The sequence below is a fragment of the Sebastes fasciatus genome, chromosome 6 (genome assembly GCF_043250625.1).
Source record: "Sebastes fasciatus isolate fSebFas1 chromosome 6, fSebFas1.pri, whole genome shotgun sequence".
NCBI lineage: Eukaryota > Metazoa > Chordata > Actinopteri > Perciformes > Sebastidae > Sebastes > Sebastes fasciatus.
The window spans coordinates 12,769,812-12,793,210 of record NC_133800.1 but is presented as its reverse complement, the minus strand read 5'-3'; the positions used below and the strand labels follow the sequence as shown (position 1 = coordinate 12,793,210).

Genomic DNA, 23,399 nt, shown 5'->3' with positions numbered 1-23,399 from the left:
TAAACTGAACCCAGTGAAATTGCCTTCTAGATTTCAGCTGCAACCAATTAAGAGATTCATACATGGAACAATGTCAATATGTTTCAACCATAGAAAAATACAGCTGAATTAATTGTTTCTCTCAGGACCAGGCTTTAAAAAAACATCAAATCTAAGGGCAAACATAAAAAAAAATAAACAGAACAACGTACAGAAAAACAAAACATTTCTTATTTAACAAAAATCCTAAAAACATACTTGTGCTCAAAATGAGTTACCTGTCTTTTATAGTAACTACGGCAGTAAGAGTCTCTCCAAAGAAAACCTTGCGCTTGTCCGCAGTCATTACGGTAACCAAGAAGGAAATGCCAGCCTGTGATTGGTCGAGCGGCCGAGTCCTTCCTCACTGTCTCCTCCTCACAACCAACCGTCTCCACTCTGCTGTTGCATCTGCCCTCAAAGGACGAACCAAGCGGTCAAACTACAGCACTTAAACAGCGGAAAACCAGGAGAAACATGCTTTATAAACAGTAACCTGTGTAACGGAAGTAACCGCAGTATTATAACATTGAATAGCAGGTAAGAGGAGTCGTTATTATGTTGAAAATAGAAAGTGTCATTTAAGAACTTCCTGTTTGTGAGCCCAGTGAGAGCAGGAGGTCTGAATGAATGACAGCATGTAGATCATCAGGCTATCAGTGTCCTGTTGGAGAGCTGCTTCAGCTTCACAAACACTGGTGCTGTGGGCTTTAATGTCGATGAAACCGGGGCTCAAATAACCTCACAGCTCTGTGTGTTTTAGCTGTAAGCTGCATGTTTGTTTGTGGCAGAGGTTAGCCTCACTAGTCAGGTTAGCTTACCACTGTATCGCCATAGAAACTGCAGGATATGTCAGTGCATGTCACAGCCTGAGAGACAACCACAACAACAACAACAACAACAACAACAACAACAACACACAATAGATGTAACTCACACTCTGCCTTTTATTTACTCCTCTATCTCCTGTTTTTTTTCTCTTTTTTTTTTTCTACATTTATCCTTTGATATTGTTATTAATTTTTTTTATTTCTTTGTTTGTTTTATTGACACAACAAACATTAAATACTTCTTTATGTTTTCTTCCATTTACATGCATGTTCTTTTTAAATATCTAAATATTGTAATTTGCTTAATGAATTGTATATATGTATGTATATATATATATATATATATATATATATATATATATATATATGTTTTTGTTTTTATTTTGTTCTTTTTTTATTTTTTATTTATTATTGAATTGACGCTTTGGCAATATTGTTCACATGACAGTTATGCCAATAAAGCAAATTGAATTGAATTGAGTTGCAGCTGCAGCTTTTTTTAACATGTCCATCTGATGATTTTTCGGTGTAATCGTAGTTGTTATAAGCTCACACCAGCAGTATCATTCCTTCCCTCCACTTCCCATCTCCAAACAGAAGAATTAAGTATAAACAGTGAGGGTAAATGATAGTTTCATTATTATTTTTTTTAAACAATATTTGAATTTTACATATAAACATATATACACATACAGACAGACTAACAATATTAATAATTAAATTATACAATGAAATGTTTAGTCAGAATTTCAAAGAAAGAGAGACATGACATTTCATGTATTTCACTTATACAACAAAGAAAACAGATAAGATAAAAGATAGGACAAAATAAATAAATACCTCAAAGAAGAAGAACAAAAACACTCCACAACAACACGCAACAATTTCAACAACAGCACTCAGCAACACACAGCAGTTTCAATTTGACTGTGCCCCCTGACGTCCAAGAAACTCCAACATAGGTTTCCAAACATTTTCAAATTCTGCTGCTTTTCCTCTGGTTATGTATGTAAGTCTCTCCAGTACAACACAAGATGCCATATCCCTCACCCATACATGTATCGAAGGTAAATCCATTCTTCTCCAAGACAAAGCTATCATTCTCCTGGCCTGCAGGAGTCCAAAGTCAATTAAAATGAACTGTTTTGAGCTAACGATAAAGTTATCTGGATATATACCTAGTATACATATCTTTTCTTAGTTTCATTATTAGTTATGAGAACATGAAGACATAACTGATAAGACCAAATATTTTACTGCCCCTACATACTGTGTTTATTACCACATTTACAGATAATATATATGCAGCACAGCAGTTGTCACTCAATGCCAGGTTTTGCTTGCATATATCTAACTGCTACATTTAGGCTTTGATATTCAATGGTAAGATACTAATGAAGAAACAAGATGGACAAGTCTTTGTGTGTCAGAGAGAGGGAGAATACAAAACACCTGTCAGTAAAGCCACTCCCAGCTGTGATTAATGTCTGTTTGTCAACTTGAGGTACTTATACTAATGCCCTAATATTGATTTTGCTTCATACCAGTTTACTCTGCAAATTTACACATGAAATCATGTGTGTGGGTGTGATTAATTAAGAGAGGACGCATAGTTTAAATGGGCCATTCCTACTATGCAGCAACATTTCAGTCTCATGACCCTTTGGAAAAAATTATGAATTTTTCATATTTGTTTGCATTATATAGGAATAGTGACATGTTTAACTGCCAGGAAAACATATTGGCCAATCTCAGGCACTCAAACAATATTCCTTATTGGTAGACTGGTTTATGTTGGTCTATAGACCTAACAGGGTGGACATTTTTGAGCTAAGTTAGCCATCTGTGAGTGATCCAGATTTAACTATCCAACCACCTACACATAAACAGAACTTTTATAACTATATCACATATGTTTTAATTTTGATTTTATCGGACCAACTTTCTTCATAATTTAGCCAAACAGGTGACAAGAGTGTGACAAACAGATTAACATCATGAAACAAGGGGAAAAGAAACATGAGTGAAAGTTTATGCTCACCCTACTTTACTCATTTGATTCCCTCCAAAAAAATATCCTTTAATGGTCTCAATCGAATTGTAGTAATTTTTTGAAGGGCAAGAAACTACTAACTAACAGGGTGGAAAATGAATTCAGGGACACACAGTACATGATGAGAGCACTGGCTTTCTGTCGGTAAGTCATTTCCCGGAATTAAACCTCTTATTACATTATGCCTTTCAGTCAATACAGACATTGTTTGCACAAATTATTTCTATATTAAGAGTACTTCCTCATACAGTAATGCAATACTTAATAGTCTAGCTTGGTTGTATCCAGTTTGCCTCATTTGATTAGAATAAAAAAAGTGAACATTTACTAGGCCTATGAGATATGTGAAGTGAAATGTCCAATTTCAGCTGGCATTGAGTTATACATTTCTAAGTAGAGGCCATTAAACCTAAAGTTTATCCAGTCAGGTGTCCAAGTAATGCATTCACGTACGTCGATCTTCTGGATCTATACATCGATTCAATGATCAAAAATCGTATATCATTGATGCAAAGTGAAAACATCGATACATATAGTCATCTTTAAGATACGCCTTTATTTTGAAATTCCCATGGCACATCTGTGTCACCATTTCCGTCTAAGTCCACCTCCTTTCCAGTAATGATATTGTCAAATCATATTTTAGTTATTTTTTTGTGAGTTGATATAATTTTAACTGATTGTGTTAAATGGACATATGATATTATTTCATATCGATAGCAGGCCCCTGTGTGAATCGTATCGTAACCGTATCGCAGCAGACTTTGTGATATCAGCAAATATCGTATCGTTGTCCAAAGAATCAATAGGATATCGTATCATGATGAAACTTGTGATTTGCACCCCTAAATCACAGTTGTTGTTCCAACATTAATGCAAAGCTGGCTCATTGCTGTTTCTCTGCCAGAATTATTTTGCTACTTGGCAGACACAAAAAGTGCAAAACAAGCAATTACACAGACAATCTGAGCATGTTTGATTCTTTAGAGCTGACATGCTGATAAAGCCACCTCAGCAGGTGTTCAGGCTTTCTAGAGACACAGAGACTGGAATTCATAGAAGCTCTATCAAGGCTGTTCCCCTCTGAATATCAAATCAACAGAGTATTAAAATGTTGATTGTTGGTGCTGCCTATACAGTCTGACACTTTGGCTCTGTCTTTGATGCTGCTTTCTAGGCAATGCTTCCTGGATATGTAGTTTTAAGACTCTGCCAGCTGGCTATGCTTGTACGTTTCTTTCATCAGATATTTTGGTCAAAGAGAGGGGCACATGATCAGACCACGGTGCTGCCTCTGAATCTGTTCTTTCACAAGTACAGGCTAATGGAAAATCACACCATGGTTAGCTAAGAATTTTTAAGGTCAGTGGTAATTTATAAACTAGCTAAGTTGCTCATCAAAAGTAAACCAGCATATTGTGATTAAACACAGGGACTGTCACAAAACAAAACTGTTGCAAAAAGCACTATTTGATGAGTAGCAACTTGTTTGAATACTTTTTAAAATCTATTTGTTTATCTTATCTCCATTTATATTGTCTTGTGGTTTTGTGCGGGTGATTAATACTATGAAAACATGGAGGCAGGAAAACGTTGACAGCACAGATGACTGATTGCTGTTTGTTACATTAACTGGCCCTAGGTTTGTTCTTTTGCCACCTGAGCTCAGCTGCATGTTGTTCCACGCCATAAAATCATTAAAAGGATTTAGATCTCAAGCCTTTTTCTCTCTTTATAATCAGCCTATTGGTTTCAATTATAATCACGTTTTTTTTTGTACCAGCTGACTGCACTGTACTTTCCTCATGTAATTTGTGTTTCAAAGTAAGGCTGCACCTAACGATTATTTTCATTATCGATTAATCTGTCGATTATTTTCTCAATAAGCGATCAGTTGTTTGGTCTGTAAAATGTCAGAAAATTGTGAAAAATGTCGATCAGTGTTTCCCAAAGCCCAAGATGACATCCCCAAATATCTTGTTAATCGTTGCAGCTCTATTTCAAAGCAACACTTCTTTTCTCATTCTGCTAGTCTCGGCCCCTAAACTACAAAGAACTGAAATAGAAACTGCATACGATAATGCTTGTGTCTGTTCCCCATATAACTTGCTTACAGGTTCAGTTGCATTTCCTCTGGGTCAGGTCTTGACATTATGGAAGACCAAAAGACATTTGGGATGGATAATAGAATGAATTACAACCAGAACCAGAGCAGAAATTAGCGTGTATAACAGTTGGACATTTCCTTTGTGGTCTGCTCTGCTCTCTTTGTATTATGGGGATGCTTGAGCAATCTGCTCTTATTGACATTTACATTTAAAGCACAAGATAGCATTATATCTATATCTATATCATATCTGGCGATTTAAAGTTGTTCTTCAGTCTGTTGGCTCTGCAAATTCGGTGGGAAGGCAGCATTTACTTTCTGGTTTCGTAGTCAGGGTGTGACCTTTTGCTACAATAATTATCACGAGGAGGAAGCTGCTCTTAATTGTCTATAACTTACAAAGGTATATCAGAGTAGCTTTAACTGGCCTCTTCCTGCACAATGTAGCAGCGACTCACAGGTCACATGCATGACATAGCTCTTACAATGACGATACTATTCCAGGCCACCAGCAGCAGCTGAAAGTAAGAGGGGCCCTCAAGTCAAGTATTCAGTACTGGTTGCTGGTGTGGCACCGTTTGGGAAATTCTGCCATCAGATATGGTTTTGTGTATTTATTTATTTATGAGCTTGTTTTATATCTTTCTTCACTCCCAAAGTAGTAGAAATTATTTATTCCTTCAGGTATGCTCTGCAGATTTCATATACGATTTGTGTGTTAGTTGGAATCTTGCTTACAACCGGTGATACATATTATCTGCCAGTCTTTCCATCTTTTCTATCTGTCGACTGATGTCGCTTGTTCTCTGTCTCCATGTGGAGCTCATTGTGAAAAGGATTATGATGACAATCTTTCAAAGCTTTGTTTCTCAGATCACGCACTAAATCACTTCTGTCCACATCCAGATTAATGACTAGCCGGCCGCTGCTGTCAGCATCTGTAATCCTTGAGTATTGGACTGTCCATGCACAAGTGCATTCGTAGGCTTTTGTGATTAAGTAAGTGTCAGTAGGCAGACAGTCTTCACTTCTGATAGCTTAATGTCATACCAAGGTGCGGGAGGGGGTCTGATGATGTCATATGTTCAAAGGTTGTGGCAGCGGTGGACTTCAGGTCTGTCAGGAGCAAGAATAGCTTAACCTTAAAGCAATAAATTGACAACCCATTGACACCTAAGAATTGTTTAACATGCATTTACACCATGAGCATTAAAATTGAGGAGTGGATTTTTACAGTTTTTGAATCTTGTGGGAAACTAACTGTAATGATCCATGGTAGAGCTGCAGCGATTTATCGATTAGTTGTCAACTATTAAATTAATCGTGCACTATTTTGATAATCAATTAATCGGTTTGAGTAATTTTTTAAAGAAAAAAGTCTAAATTCTCTGATTCCAGCTTCTTAAATGTGACTATTTTTTGGTTTCTTTACTCCTCTATGACAGTAAACTGAATATCTTTGAGTTGTGGACAAAACAAGACAATTGAGGACGTCATCTTGGGCTTTCAGAAATACTGATCGACATTTTTCACCATTTTCTAACATTTTAAAGACCAAACAACTAATCGATTTGTCAAGGAAATAATGGACAATGAAGATAATCGTTAGTTGCAGCCCTAGTCCATGGTAATATAAACTACTGTACATGAATATTTTTGCCAGGAGGCCTTCTAGTAATATTCTGAATCCCAGAAAAGCTACATAGTATGGCCAACTTTTACAAATCAACTGTAATTCTCCCATCAGGAAAAGGACGATGCGAATGGATTAAGCCATGTCTCTGCAAAACAATGGGTTATTTTGTCAACTTTGTTTCTCTTTCCTTTCTCAACAGCTTTCCACCAGTGGACCTCCCAGACAAGTGACTGTCCACCATGTTGTCCAGGTTGAGGACAACCTGGTCCCTGAGGCCCTGTGTCTCTGTTTGCAGATGGGCACACACCAAAGACAAGGGCAAGCCCCTCATGCTCAACCCTCGCACCAACAAAGTGAGTAGATTACTGACATATTGTGTGTATGTGTTAAAGACATAGTGGTTAAACAGATGGCAGCTTTATTAACATGTCTTGCAGCCCATTTGTGCTGGATCCATTCCAATTATGTAATGTTATGAAGAAGGCTAACTTTCATCTCCTACGGGTTGTCACTATTACTGTTATGTCTGGATAAGAATAGTAGAGAGAGTTGTATTGTAGTGTGAAGGACAGGAATGGACTTGAAGGATCTGATATGGTCTTTTATTGGACTACGTTTTTCTTCCTTAATTCCTTCAGGCTGGTAGAAATTTTAATTGATCCTCAAAGTATGATATTTTTATAAGAAATGTAATCTGTCATCGTAATTATCACCAAATACATGGTAACTTTAAAAATTGAGTCTATCATGCAAGTACATGCTGTGCACAGAGCAGTGTGAATTGTTCAGTACGGACAACATGGCATGATAAAGTGCAGTCAAGAGCTGCAACAGTTAATCTTATCCCTAAGCCACTGGAAAAACTAGAACAACTTGCCCATCAGTGGCAATGTTTTCCATCAGCTGGTTGGTGGCTGCTGTTTGACCTGGCCTAACTTTTAACACTTGATTTGAATTGAGACCATAAAGGGTAACTTCAGTATTTTTCAACCTGGACCCTATTTTCCCATGTTTTTGTGTCTAAGTGACTAATGGGGACAACATTAGCGGGTCAACATTGAAATTGGTCCAGTATTGAACGAGAAGGCCAACTGCTAAATGGGCTGCATTGTAATTGCTTGGGGCAACTCCTCACAATCAATTTACGTCCAATAAAAGTGCTTGTTTTTGCTACTGACAGGCTCAGATTGTTATTCTAAGTGTCTTACAACATTATGGAAAGGACCCTACAGAGAAAAAACATGTTTTTCTTTACCTTTCTGTTTATTATTGTGTCTAGCCAGCTCGGAGAAGTCTAAATATTCAGCCATGACATTCAAAATCTTTTAGATAACACTAAGCTACGCTTTCTGTACTCCAACACAACAAACTTTGACAACACCGCTGCCCCGTGGCACTCCTCCCTCTACTTTCACTCACGTTTCTCCCATTGTCTTTTGGTAGCAAGTCACATGACACAATAACAAACAGACCCCATCAAGCGAAAAAGAAAAACGTTTAATTTCTCTGTCGGGTCCTTTTCCATAATGTTGTCAGACACGTATAACCAACTCCAGCATCACTGTTGGGTGTGGTCAGAAATCATATGCCAAAAACTTTCTCTGTGCAACAACAGCTTCTTATTAAGTTTGGAGCTGTGTTTTCAGCACTGCAAAGGCCTCACAAATGTCTTGTAATGTTTACTCCTTTGTCTTATATGTCTATTTAATTTTATTGTACTCTTTATATTCCTTCTCACTGCCTTTTTAAATGATGTTTTATTCTTTATATAAAGTGCTTTGAAATGCCTTTGCTTAATAGGTGCTAGGTGATTGGATAGTTAAATGTGGATCACTTACAGATGGCTAACTTAGCTCAAAAATGTCCACCCTGTTAGATCTATAGACCAAAATAAACCGGTCTACCCATAAGGATTATTATTTGAGTGCCTGAGATTGGCCAATATGTTTTCCTGGCAGTTAAACATGTCACTATTCCTGTATAATGCAAAAAAAGATTTTAAAAAAAATCATAATTTTTTCAAAGGTCATGAGGCTGAAATGTTGCTGCATAACAGGAATGGCCCATTTAAACTATGCGTCCTCTCTTAAATAATCACACCCACGCACATGATTTCATGTTTAAACTTGCAGAGTACACTGGTATGAAGCAAAATCAATATTAGGGCATTGGTATAATTATGTTACCTGAAGTTGACAAACAGACATTAAGCATAGTTATTGCACAGTTGGGTGTGGCTTTACTGACAGGTGTTTTGTATTCTCCCTCTCTCTGACACACAAAGCGTTGTCCATCTTGTTTCTTCATTAGTAACTTGCCATTGAATATCAAAGCCGATATGTAGCAGTTCGATATATGCAAAAAGCTGACATTGAGTGAGAACTGCTGTGCTGCATATATATATTCTGTAAATGTGGTAATAACCACAGTAAGTAGGGGCAGTAAAATATTATCTGCACTTGTAACCACACCCAACAGTGGTGTCACTTCTGCATTCCTGCAGCATTGTGGGGACTTCAATTTACAAAAATACAAAACAGTTGCTCTGTAACATATATTTAATACCCATTACAGATATATATCACTGTTTAGTGTCTTGCATTTGAATTGTTTGGCTGGTGGGGGTTTCTTGTCAGGCCTCTCCAACTTCTGAAAGCTATAAATGGCATTTGAAACATGAGGCTCTTGCTCCTTGAAGTGACAGGATATCACTCTGTGCAGGTTATGCTAAATTTAGCATAAACTGTACATGTTGTGCTAAACATGAACATTCCAACCTTCATGTAAACAGGTCAGAGGCTAGCTGGCTGATACGCCCAGAAATACTGTACTGTACGCTAGGGATGGGACGTTATAGAATTTTATCATGGATCGCGATAAAAAAAACTCAATAAGTTGATCGTGGTGAATTTCCATCATCGGGATGTCGCGATATACCGGTATTGACAATATCTGTGATTTTTAAAAAGGAAATATTGATATCATGTTAATAATAATATTGTGTAAATAATCCAGCGCCTCTTAAATAATTTTATATATACAGTTATGGTTACAGACTCTATCTGGGACGCAATAAAATATTTGTTTCTTAACAAAAAGTAAGGTTAAGTGATTACAGTATGTTTTAGGAGTAAAGAGTTTTAAGCATATTTTGATGATTATCGGGATAATATCGTGATTCGCAATTATTTTGGCCAGGATAATCGTGAGATTAAATTTTCATATCGTCCAATGCCTTCTGTACTCACAGTAACTACATTTCACATTGCACTTCCGACCCGATTCCTCATGGTGTTCATTTGATCTATTTGAGTCTAGTTTAGAAACTCATTTGCTGATCAAAACCAACTCAAGTGTGAAAAAACTTTGTGAAGAAGACCACAGGATTTTTAATGCTCTTCTTCTGTGAGCAGTATATTACTTGTTGTGATTTTATATTTAGATGGAAGTTAATCTCTTCCAGCATTAAGAAGTCACTGAGTTCATTGTGTCTTGCATCTAAAAACACTTACAATTGCATGGCGCAAGTGAAATGCAGCAGCGTGCTGGTTACTCATAGGAAGTCAATATTCGCCAGAGTAGATGTGACTTGCACAAGCAGACTGACTCGTCGTGACTCTTATGACTCAACAGCAAAGGTCATAGTGTTGCAGAAATGCATTGATTATTACATTTCACTGTCAGCTTGAGATTGAAGATTGAATCAAATAATTAAAATACAGTTTGTAAGTTGATGCTGTATGTGCTTAAAGGGCTGTGAGCCCACGTTCCTCAAACCCAATTTTATTTATTAGTTATATAATACAAATTTTCAACATGTAGACGCAAACAAAATAAGATTCTTGTAGGTAAAATTTGTAAGCAGTAGGGATGATCTGTTTTGTTTAATAAAGACATAACTGATGAACTAAAAAAGATAACTGAAACTAATTTCCTGTCATGTACACATAGCAATTTTTAAGTTACGTTTTGAAACTGCATGTAACTGTTCAAAACTGCGGAAGCCCTAAATGGACATGATTCTTTGTTGTCGATGCTTTGTTATCTCAATAAAGAGATAATTAACTTGTTATCACGAGAAAACAAAAGGTCATTTTCTTTTAATACTTATAATGTTTGGGTCAAGTCAGCCGACGGTAAATGTTGCATGTTGCGTTATGTTGAGAGGAAGTGAGTACTAGAGCAGAGTGAAGTGAAATGCTCCATCAGTATGACTCAGCACTTTGCCAGGGGAGCCCCAAGCATTCATCACTCTCACAGAATAATCAGCCCTTTCCCCAGCCCCAGATGTTATGGCTTCCATGTGTTATGTCCATATTTCATTCAGAGATGGGTTTGAAAACCCACATACACATACATGCTTACATACACTGCAGGATCATGAAAACACAGTGTACCCCTCCTCCCCCATCCTCTCTTCTATACATGGGGTGTTTCTGCCCTGAGTCCTCCTTATTGGCTTCTTTGAGGCTACTCCCCTCTCATACCTCTTTTCTTAACTGCAAAATTGCTTTCATGTGGTCAACCCCTTTCACTCAGCTGTCCTCCTGTTCAGAGTCAATACGTCAGCCTGGTCTCAGGACCGGCGCCCTCCGGTGACAAAACGACATTATAGTTTGTGAACATTTCCTGCAGCAAGGGTTCTGAAAAATAGTTTAGTGATTATTTATTTTATTGTTATGAGCAGTGATTAAGTAATTTTCATTCATTCATTCAACCTTTATTTATACCCGAGAGATCATTGTGGGGTGACCCTCATTTACAATGACATCAAGTCAATTACAAAGAAAAGAAAAGGAAAACAAAACAAGATGCAATATCATTATAAAAAATAGTAAAAGCTATTAAAGCTTTTCGATTAGGAAAAATAATTTGATATACATTTGGATATTTAAGATGTAAAATAAAGTACAGTACATAAAAACGCCCTAGAATCTTGTAATTACGATCGATAATTTGACAGATTAAAATGTAAAATAAAAATTATTACACGGCTACTACACGCCAGAGTCCGACATCAGAACTGCACCCATAGAAATGGTCTGTTATACATAGCAACGGTCTGCTATAAAGAAATAACAGACCGTAGAACACCGTAATTGACCGATCAGAATCGAATATTCAACACAGCCGTGTAATAATTACAAGTAGAAGTTGGGAGATTTCAGATCAAATTTCTAAAATGTCCAAAGGGTATAAGTGAAATGATTTTAATGAGTTGCTGTATTTTGTTCCAGGAGTCAGGTGCACTAAAATTAAAAGCAGTTCAGACCTAGCTCGTGGAACATGAAACCGGAGCCAGTCAGTAGAGCATCTGATAAAACCCATCTGAGTGACAGAGCAGTTCTGAAAGGTCATATAGTAATTTTCCAGTAAGGGCTTTATAGATAAAAAGTATTTTAAGTGTGAACTTAAAAGTAGAACACCATTCAGCAGAGAGAGGTGATATTCAATACTCAGAAAACATGTGAAGTGACGTCTATAAAATATATACATCATACTAATTTTCAAACAGACGACATCACATCACCTCAATCCTGACTTTTCTCCATTGGCTCCCTGTTCGTATTAGAATTGATTTTATGATTTTGCTGATCACTTTTAAAGCATATCAGTGTCTGGGCTCGAGCTACATAACGTAAATGTTGACCCATATGAGCCAGCTGGCAGCCTTGCTGTAGATCCTCAGGTGGTGCCCTTTTGGCCATTTCAAAGTCAAGGTTTAAATCTAAAGGTGACGTTGCTTTTTGCCATCAGGGCCCCTCGGCTTTGGGTTGTGGCTAGAAGATAACATGCAAATTGCAAAACTCTTACAAAATGTTTAAGGTTAGGCATTGACCTTGAATGGGTAAGGTTAGGATAGATCGTCAGGCAGCGAGTCTTGCGAGAGTTTTTGCAAGTTTTCGCAAGTTTTCGCATTTTGCGGGTTACCTTTTAGACATGACCTTGGTTTTGGAACGACCTGCCCAAGGAGATAAGGCTCGCAGAATCAGTAATCTCTTTTAAATAACCTCTTAAAACCCATTTTTATAGACTTGCTTTTATGTGATGTTGTCTTTTTATTGTTTTATTGCTTTTATTGCTTTTTATTTGTATTTATTTAATTGATTTTTTTTTATTGTTTTTATCTATTGTACTGTTTTTTCTGTGTTTAAATTTGACCATAGTTTTGTCTGGTTTTTGTTTGGCAACTCTGTTTGACTTTCTGATGTTATGTCTTGTAGCCTGCTTTTGCTTTGCTTTGTCTGTCAAAGCACTTTGTAATCTCTGTTTTTAATGGTGCTATATTAATAAAGTTATTATTATTATTAGTAGTAGTAGTAGTAGTATTAGTATTATTAGTATTATATAATATCACAAGAAATATCGGGGGTGAAAGATTTAACATTTGTAAGACCATCTTTCAATGGAGGGACCGCTCTTTTGCCATTGTCTAACAGAGACTGCATTTCACTCATATGTTTTGATTGGTCATTTCCTGTAGGCAGAGATATATACATATCAAATAGCATAATTTAATTCAGCCAAATATGTGGAATTAACAGGAGTCTTAATTACAAAATACTAGGATCGCACAATTGAGTTCAGAAGTTCAGAGTTGAAAATGTTTGAAAACATAACCTCCAAATGCTGCTTCCTGTTGAACTCTTAACAATGAGTAGTTGCCCCAAAATAGATACCTACCGGTATATTCTCTTTGTCTCCCTTCTCACCCCTCTCTCTTCCTGTGTGTTTCTCCCCAGGGCATGGCCTTCTCTCTATCAGAGCGACAGATTTTAGGGATACATGGTCTGTTGCCTCCCAAAGTGGAGACTCAGGACACTCAGGCAATGCGCTTTCAGAATAATCTCAAGAACATGACTGATCCCCTACAGAAGTAAGGACCTCATTTTTTGCTTAAAGCATTGTAAAATACAGTCACATGATCTTCTCTGTTTTGCTTTTAAGCATTCATTATTAATAAGTCTGCCCCTACTTGGTCGATTAGTCGATTAATCTGTCGTTTTGGTCTTAGTCGACTAAGATTTCTTTAGTTGAATACATGCTGAATGACTTATTTCCAAGAAACTTATGAGCACATCTCTGGTAAACACAAGATTTAAAGTGGTGCTTTTTGTGTGATTCTTTGTGGAAAACCTCAGTTTTACAGATCTGCTGATTAAATCAAATAATCGATTAGTCGACAATCAAGTGTTAGTCGACTATGCATTTCTTTGGTTGAGGACAGCCTTAGTTATTAATCACATGTTTATCTCAAATATCTCCCTCTATATGGTTTAACTTTTCCTCCCTCTTTCCTAATTTTTCCTTGCAGGTACATCTACTTGATGGGCATCCAGGAAAGGAATGAGAGGCTTTTCTATCGGGTGCTGATGGAGGACATAGAGGAATTGATGCCAATTGTCTACACTCCCACTGTAGGCCTGGCCTGCACACATTATGGACACATCTTTAGAAGACCCAAGTAAGCATGCAGCAAAGCTATCAAGAATCAAGTAGTAAGAGAGACAAAATAGAAGACTACAGGGATATTTGTGCTGACAGTCTGATCTTTTAATGTAGGTTTTACTTTGGTGGCAGACATACTTCACTGTTGCACTCTCAGGAATTCATATTTAAGACCGAGAAATACATTTTTAACGTAACGCTTATAATCTACATCAAGGTTATAATAGTTTTGAATTTCCAGTTAGTTTTTTTATTTTATTTTAGTTTTGACTTTTCAATTTAATTTTAGTGCGTTTGTTAGTCAGTTTTTCAGAAAGGTTTAGTTTTAATTTTTACATGTTTCGTTTTAGTTTTACAGTAGTTTTAGTTTGTTTTATTTTTCTTAGGGCCAGCTATAATGTCTCCGAAGTATGTAGCTACATACATACAACATACATGGTTGGAAAACTGTGTAGGAATGGCCATAATGTTTAATGTTTAATCTTTGCGCTACTTGAGTGAAGCAATTGCGACATAGCGTCATCTCCTGGAATGTCAAGTCTGTTCAGTTTCTGTGGTTCAGTTCAGTTTTAGTTTTCTATAATAACCCTGGTCTACATTGCTACCTGCTGTAGGCCTGATGTACACAACATTCTGCCTCCTGTCAGGAGTTCCATAAAATGATAACTGGAAATATTTACAGTATATATATATATATATATTTAAATAATATTTATTATTTTTTTCTGGGTAAAATATGAGCTTTGACTGGAGCTGTGGACTTTTTCTTGTAATGGTGAATGGGTGATAAAGTTTTGTCAACACCTTGATTAAAATAATATGAAGGATGTTATTGTAGTATAGATATGTTGTTTGTTTTCCTATATTTTGTAGTAAATAGAATTTTGATGATCGTTAAAGTAGTAAACTCATCATTTTGTTTCTCTCACCAGAGGCCTGTTCATCTCTATTCGGGATAAAGGACACATTCGTTCCATCCTGGACAACTGGCCAGAGACTAACGTTGCAGTGAGTTCCTCAAAACCTCACACACCACTTCAGCTAATATCTATAGTACAGTGTAAAAGAGTCTACAAGGGCCATTCATCCCTCTCAAACCCTCAAATTGAGGATTTTATAAATTAATTGTGAATATGGAGATTGTGACTTAGAGACATTGTGGCTATACAATGCTACAGCTATAATGGTAGAATAGATAGAAATCAGAGTTAAAATATCACAGGAAGTCCAAGGAAGTCTTCTTTATTGACCCATTATGTCCACATTTCCTACATTTACCTGGCTAAGGTCCAGCTTTGTGTTGCTCACAGTTGTTAATCTGTAATTTTGCTGACTAATGTCCTTCTTCTCCAACTCCCTCCTTCTGTAGGCAGTAGTAGTGACTGATGGAGAGCGTATTTTAGGATTAGGGGACCTGGGTGTTTATGGAATGGGCATCCCTGTCGGAAAACTCTGCCTGTACACTGCCTGTGCCGGCATCAGACCTGAGAGATGTCTGCCTGTGGCGATAGACGTTGGCACAAACAATGAGGTAGGAAGACTATGTGTATTTTTCTGTATACTGTATTTGTGCACATGCGTTATGCTTCATATGTTTGTTTCTCCCATCAGACTCTCCTCAAGGATCCGCTGTACATGGGCCTGTACCAGAAGCGAGATAACTCTCAAGCATACGACGATCTGATTGATGAGTTCATGGAAGCAGTGGTGGAAAAATACGGGCAGGACACGCTGATTCAATTTGAGGACTTTGGGAACCACAATGCCTTCCGCTTCCTCAGGAAGTACAGGGAGAAGTACTGCACCTTCAACGATGATATCCAAGGTTAACATATTGTCCTTCACACAGCACTTTTGTGGGAGTTGTACTTCTTCATAATGCCATAGAGTTAACCTATTCAATCAAAACCAATAATTGAAGTAAGTTCAGTACAGTTCAGTTGGTGGTTTTTAGATTGATTTTCTACCTTCCAGCCAACTGTTTCTTTTCATTTCACCATGGAAATAAAATTGCAGAAAGCTGAAACTTGCTTGAATGAAATAATCCATTACAGTGAACACATTGTGACCTTTAAGTGACATTAATGCTGCAAGGTAATGCAGTTGCAAGCAGGGACCATTATGAAACTCACCTTTGGTGAGTTCAAGGAACCACTGACGGCTGAGATTTGGGTGCTGAAACACAATGCATTCATGAGCTGAACAACAAGGCTAAACAACAAGCACAACATAACTTAAAAAGATCATAAAGTGAACCCTCCTACCTGGAAACAAATAGTAATTAATCTGTTCTGTTCAAGGCAGATACTTCATTGTTTACCGTGTTCCTCTGCTTGTTTCCAGGCACTGCGGCTATGGCCCTTGCTGGTCTGTTGGCAGCTCAGAGAGCCATCGGCAAACCCATCACTGAACACCGGGTGCTTTTCCTGGGAGCTGGAGAGGTAAGATAATATTTATCCATCAATCAGTCAAGACAAGTTCTCTTGGTTTTGCTTTGTTTTACTTTTTTGCCTTTTTTTCTCTTTTTATTCTCTCCAATTTGTAATGTGAAAGTCCCATATATCAAAATAATTTGTAAAAGCCATACTGCCCTCTACTGACCAAATAATAGTCCAACATTACCTAAAGGATAACTTTTAACTATTTTTCAACCTGGACCCTATTTTCTCATGTTTTTGTCAACGTGACTAATGGGGACAACACTTTTTATAATTGGTATTGGTATTGGTATTGTTATTGAGGGAGACCGCTGCAGACGGCAGACACTAAACAGGCTAATTTAATCGCTCGGAGCAATTCAGCATCGCCAATTTACGTCCCTTTTAAAGTGGCTTTTTTCTGCCACTGACAGGCTCAGATTGTCATTATAAGTGTCTGACAACATTATGGAAAGGACCCTACAGATAAATAAAACCCTTTCCTTTATGTTTTTCTTTACCTTTTGCTTGATCCGGTCTGTCTGTTTGCTCTGAGAAGTCTCGTTCTGAAATCTCACGTCATATCCACATTGTCGAAATCATCTAAATATTCAGCCATGACATTGAAATCTTTTAGATAGTACTAAGCTAAGTTTTCTGTACTCCAACACAATAAACTCTGCCGGGCTGGCACTCCTCTCTTCAACTCTCACTCACGTTTCCACCGTTGTCTTCTGGCAACAAGTCACATGACACATTAACAAACAGATCAGATCAAGCAAAAGGTATGAAAAACATTTTATTTCTGTATAGAGTCCTTTCCATAATGTTGTCAGACACTTATAATAACAATCTGAGCCTGTCAGTGACAAAAAACAAGCACTTTTAGTGGACCTAAATTGACAGTGAGGAATTGGGTAATTGGGTAATTGGGTACTCAACACTGGACCACTTTAAAAAACTGTTGTCCCCATTAGTCACACAAAAGCATTGGCAAATAGGGCCGTTTTGAAAAATACACAAGTTATCCTTTAAGAACTTAAAAGAAGGAAAATTGTGCTCAACATTGACCAGAACCTTTCTGGGGAAAAAGGTGAATTTGCCATATTAGAAAATAAGGTTAAAGTTATATAAAGGATACATTGTCTATTAGTGCTTTGAATGTTTAACTTGATGTAATTATTTCCTCCTTAGGCTGCCCTTGGTATTGCCAATCTGATTGTCATGGCCATGATGGAGACTGGGATGACCCAAGCTGATGCCAGAAATAAGATCTGGATGTTCGATAAACATGGATTACTAGTAAAGGTAAGTCTGTGTGTCACAGACATCAACGACATGCATTATACTGTATGTCTGTGTGGCTTCCTGTCTGGCTCACTGTAGATATACTATATAATCGGTGAAGAGAGGTTTCACTGTATTTGTATTGATTTTGTGTTGCCACCAGGGCAGGGCGCAGGAAACCGACTCTAACCAGGAGGCGTTTGTCCACAACAGCCCAGGGACTGTACAGAGCTTCCTAGATGCTGTCAACACCATCAAACCCACAGCTATCATCGGTAAGGAGCTTCTCATTTTCTGTATTTTTCTGTGTAACTGTAAAGCCTCGCAGTACAGTTTGGAATATGCATTTTTAAGTCTGAGTCATTAATCAAAAAACAGAAACCAAACAAAATAATGAATATGCTCTTGTTTAAAATGCTGTTGTTATGATTTATTTAATTTTATCCAGATCAGGTCAATTGAATAACTATATTTTATATTTAGGCTATTTATTATTTATCTGATCATTAAATCATCCTGTCGAGGCTCAGCGTGCTGTAATTGCGGACTCCGCTTCTACGGTAATGATGGATCCCAAAAACAGGCGGACCAACATTTCTCTTTCCTTGTTTCAGGCGTGTCAGGAGCTGGACGTCTGTTCACCCACGATGTCATCAAGTCCATGGGAACCCTGAACGAACGACCGATCATCTTTGCCCTGAGTAACCCAACCACTAAAGCAGAGTGCACAGCAGAGGACGCCTACACACTCACTGATGTACACACTTCTTTCATTTTTCCTTTCCTTTGTTTCTTTTTGACTAGAGGCCTTTACACAGCGACAGCGTTTGTTTTCCGTTTTTTTTTATCACACGTCAATATATTTTTTCAAACTGTTGTTTTTGTCATGAGTACTTTCACACAGAACGTTTATATTACACGGAACAAGGTCGATTTCTCTGAGCTTTTGCACGGCGAATAAAGGCATCAACCAATCACGTTGTACAGAATGGGTTGAGTTGTGCCTATATTTATGAAACAACAACACTGAGGTAGTCTGAACCAGGATGTCAAAATGTAATTCTCCTTTTTAAACCTTGACAAAGGTAGCGCAAACCAGATCCGCTCCTTCTATTCTTAACTTTCAGAATAAAAGCTCTAGACATATGATATCCGCAGGCGAGTATTTTGCATTTTCATGACCTTTATTCATCACGCTCCCTGTATGTAAAGGCCTTAACTCTGGATTTAAGTGTTAGGAGTTCCTGTGCTGTCATATCACTGTTCTTGTCCTTTCTTTTCTCCTATCACCACTCTTTCATACTTTGTTTCTTTGTCCTACAGGGTAGATGTCTTTTTGCCAGTGGCAGTCCATTTGGTCCAGTGACTCTGAGTGATGGCCGCGTCATCACTCCTGGGCAAGGGAACAACGCTTACATCTTCCCAGGTGAAAAAAAAAATTATAATAATATTCACAATTTATATTAAGGACCAGATAAAAATGACTGTCAATAATTTACAGTTTAAAGAAGTAACCAAAGCCTAGTTTTTACACAATGTTTTCACTATGAGGAAAATGATTAGATGGTACACAAAATGCAAAATGTAAATGCAGTCTTTTTTAAACGCATGCTGTATGTTCGTTGCAGGTGTGGCCTTGGCTGTGATCCTGAGTGGAGTGAGACACATCAGTGACACAGTATTCCTAGAGGCTGCCAAGGTCTGAAATATTTCTCAGTCTATCTCTTCTTTAAACTTGCTGAAGCTGATTTTTACCTTTCCCCCACCCCATCCTGCACTTTGCTGACTCTGTCATGTATGCATACGCTGTACTGTATATGGTCATATAGAAACCCTCTTTAACCCTTTGAAGACTCCTGTTCCCTCTCTTTCCAGACTAACAGCTCACAGATGAGGAGCTTTTAAAATGCTGATCCTGTTTTGCACTTTTTCCACCTGTGTTTTTCCCTGTTTTGCATTTGACTTGATAACATTGATCAGTGCATTTAATGATACAAATCATGAGATGATATCTTGCCAGCTTTCTTTGTTCAATATTGAAATATTTTGCATGAAGAAAACACTGTCACTTGCAAGTTTTGCAATATGATTATTAGTGGTTTGGTCCTGTTTCTTATATCTTGTTATTCTTATGTTGTCTTATTCAAAAGCACATATTATATTTATGACTTTAAACTGTAGATGGTAAACAGCAGAGAAATGTGCAAATAATAGAAGTAGTTTTTGTGGCTCTTTGTTTTTGGACCCGAGAAATTCATATTAAGCCTAAAAGTATTTTTATACTCCTTCCAGACCCTTGCAGTGCAGCTGACGGATAAAGAGCTGGAAGAAGGCCGACTCTATCCTCCTCTCTCCAACATCAGAGAGGTCTCTCTCCAGATGGCTGTCAAGGCAAGTCTCTGAAAATGACAATTTCGCTTACTGATAAAACTAAAAGCCCCAACTGAATGTGTTGGCTATTGATAAACCTCTTAATGTTAGGCTAAACCTTAACTGTTCCTGCCTACATTTTAGGGCTGAAACTAAAATATTATGTTCATTTTCAATTTAATCTGTTAATTAGTTGTTTGGTCTACAAAACGTCTGAAAATGGTGAAAAATGTTGATCAGTTGTTTCCCAAAGCCCAAGATGGCATCCATAAATGGCTTGTTTTGTCCACAACTCAAAGATTTTCAATTTACTGTCATAGAGGAATAAAGAAACCAGAAAATACAGCTACTTCGAAGCTGGAATCTGATAATTTTTACTTTTTTTTCTTAAAAAATTACTCAAATCGATTAATCAATTATCAAAATAGTTGCAGATTCATTTAATAGTTGACAACTAATCGATTAATCGTTGCAGCTCCACTAAATTTAGCCTCCTCCATCATCATCTGATTGTCATAGTCCATGACCCGGTTCTACCACAGCCTAACAAAAGAACTAAGCTGTAACATTAAGCTTGTTGCTTTGAACAACTTCTTAAGGTGACATTTTGATGACATAACATTGCTTCCCAGTCATATTTGGTTGTAGTTGTCCAGTAACATTTGGTCAGTTTATCTTCCATTTGTGTTTTCTCTGTGTATCTGCCTCTCAGTAGTAGTAGTAGTATTAATAGTAGTATTAGTCAATGCTAAACTCTCCCTTTCTTGCTATAGGTGACGGAGTTTGTCTATGCTAATGGCATGGCGTTTCGCTACCCTGAGCCTGTGGACAAGGACAGCTTTGTACGTGCTACTGTGTGGGACACCCGCTACGACTCCTTCATGCCAGACACCTACGACTGGCCAGGTGTCAGCTTCAGCCCCAAGACTAACTAGAAGTAGACCACACCCTCACTGTGCCCTTTGCTTTCCACTTGACTCACAGATTTTTTGAAATGATCATAATTATATTAGTGCAAACATCTGCTTATGAAAAAAATCTGTAGATTGCTACATTGCTACATGTTACTGCACTAAACAATATGCTCCACCTGCGGCCTCTAGCAACTCAGTAGCACCTCACCCCTTTCAGCTATAGTTAGGGTTAGGCCTGAGGTGCTACAGGCCACAGCTTGACCCCTCTCGTTCTTTATCACCTCTGCATCACATGGTGGCCACCTGGTGGGGGAAAAAGGCAATGTGGAAATTTGGTTTCATTGTTGAAACCTTGAGATACATTTGAATTAGCTATACCCTGTTTTAAAACAGTATAATATTGCATCCAACAATTTGAACGCTAGATAAATTAGATTGCGCTGAGTAGTAAACTAAACACTGTGCACTGAGACTCTGCTCAAGGTGGGTTTTTACAAGGTACTAGAATTGACTCCATGATTTGTTTTGTGTTTGTGTTATCATCCACTATCTTTTTTTTTTAGTCATAAATAGCCAACACGTTCTCATCCCAACTCGTCACATACCGCAACTTTGTCACCCCCCTTGGTGTCACACCCCTATAGTTAGGTTTAGGAAAGAACTACATGGTTGGGCTTAAACCTACAACGTTTGTACAGTGAAAATGACACAGAACGGACAGCTGATTGTAACGTGACGCACGGGACACGAACAGCGGTCCCCTGGATGAAAGCCTTGTGTTTGTTGGGCCCATCCATGTCCTCCCTTCCGCCCGGTGTTTGTCTATTTGCTCTTTATACCACCTCACCACACTCCCGGCGCACTTTCTCAGAGCATTTACTGTTGCCCCAGATGGGTTTACATTATAGTTAATGGAACACCCGGTGTGTTTCACACCAGCGCTAAAGGGTGCCTTGTGTGGCAGTACCAAACGCAGATAGCCGTGACAAAGCCCCAGTATTTGATGCCCTGGGAATGAGAACAGGCTGAAATAACCTGAGAAGAAGTTTTGTAAGAAAATGTACAATATTATTATCTACTTCACCTATTTTAAAAGGTTTTCACTCCATATTTAATGCAATGATGACTCTAAGTTGATGCAAAAGAGTTGTTGTGTACACTCCTGATGCAGAGGTCAGTCTTTGGTTAGCACTTACTACCATTCTGACTTTTTTCAGCTAACTAGAGATCGCCAAACTTTATGCATGCGTTGACATACAGTACAGACATTGCCTTTTGTCACATCAAGTGGGTCTCTGGTGGCTTCACTGATCCAACCAATGTCTGATGTAAGACATGTGGTTAATATAATGGTTATCTTTTTTATGCTTAAATCAGGCTACATTGGTTATCATAGAAGGTCAACAAAAGCAGAGGGATAAACTACATGGCATTTGTGTGAAAACTAGGAGAGAAGGAGAGGAAACAATGTTACTAAGGGGAGAAATGGAAGGAAAATATTTTTAAAAACTTGGAAAATTATATTGAGATTTTATGAAAGGAAATTATATGAAAATTATGTTTTAAAACACTTGAGAAAACCAGCATCCACTCCAGTATTTTATTTGTTTGAATGCTTTTGTCACATTGTATTTATTTCTTTGAATTTATTTTATTTTATTTTATGGGGGTGTATTTAGATGTTTTGCCCTTGTACTTTATGTTCTTTAGACAGCCTGTCATCAACGCCCCTTTAATGAGTTGTGGTAAGAAGAATCCATCCCTAAAAATGAACCCTTTTGCTTAAAGGTGCAGTGTGTAGGATCTGGCGGCATCTAGCGGTTAGGTATCAGATTGTAACAGATATGCTTGTGTGCCAAGCATATCCGAGAGTTACAGTGGCCTTCAGGTAACGTAAAAACATGAAAGGCTCTCTCTAGAGCCAGTGTTTGGTTTGTCCTTTCTGGGCTACTGTAGAAACATGGCAGACTCCGTGAAGCGGACCTGTTCCGTATGTAGATATAAACGGCTCATTCTAAGCTAATGAAAACACAACAATTCCTATTTTCAGGTGATTATAGACTAAAGAAAATGTACTTATTAATATTATATTCCATTTCTGCCAATAGATTCCCCTAAATGCTACACACTGTTCCTTTAACTGTGATATACAATTTTAATATAAACTATACCCTAAATATTTAAGGAAAATATGTGCAGTATCAAATGATTGGATAAACAAATGTTCTATTTTAATTATATTTTGTGTACTGTACATATGCTTTTGTGGAAACTAAGACTGTCTACTGAAAGAGTGTTTATAAAGTTGTGTTAAAGAC

At 37.6% G+C, this 23,399-nt stretch overlaps 1 protein-coding gene across 1 annotated transcript; it reads left to right on the top strand.

The window, feature by feature from the left end:
* The first annotated feature begins 342 nt into the window (after positions 1-342).
* Positions 343-23,399, top strand: me2 (malic enzyme 2, NAD(+)-dependent, mitochondrial). Its single transcript, XM_074637693.1, has 15 exons — positions 343-558; positions 6,844-6,997; positions 13,388-13,521; positions 13,960-14,109; positions 15,026-15,101; positions 15,463-15,624; positions 15,705-15,918; positions 16,437-16,534; positions 17,705-17,818; positions 17,961-18,072; positions 18,412-18,554; positions 19,121-19,223; positions 19,426-19,496; positions 20,090-20,188; positions 20,941-23,399. The coding sequence occupies exons 2-15, from the start codon at positions 6,884-6,886 to the stop codon at positions 21,100-21,102; spliced, it is 1,752 nt and encodes a 583-aa protein (XP_074493794.1). The 5' UTR covers positions 343-558; positions 6,844-6,883; the 3' UTR covers positions 21,103-23,399.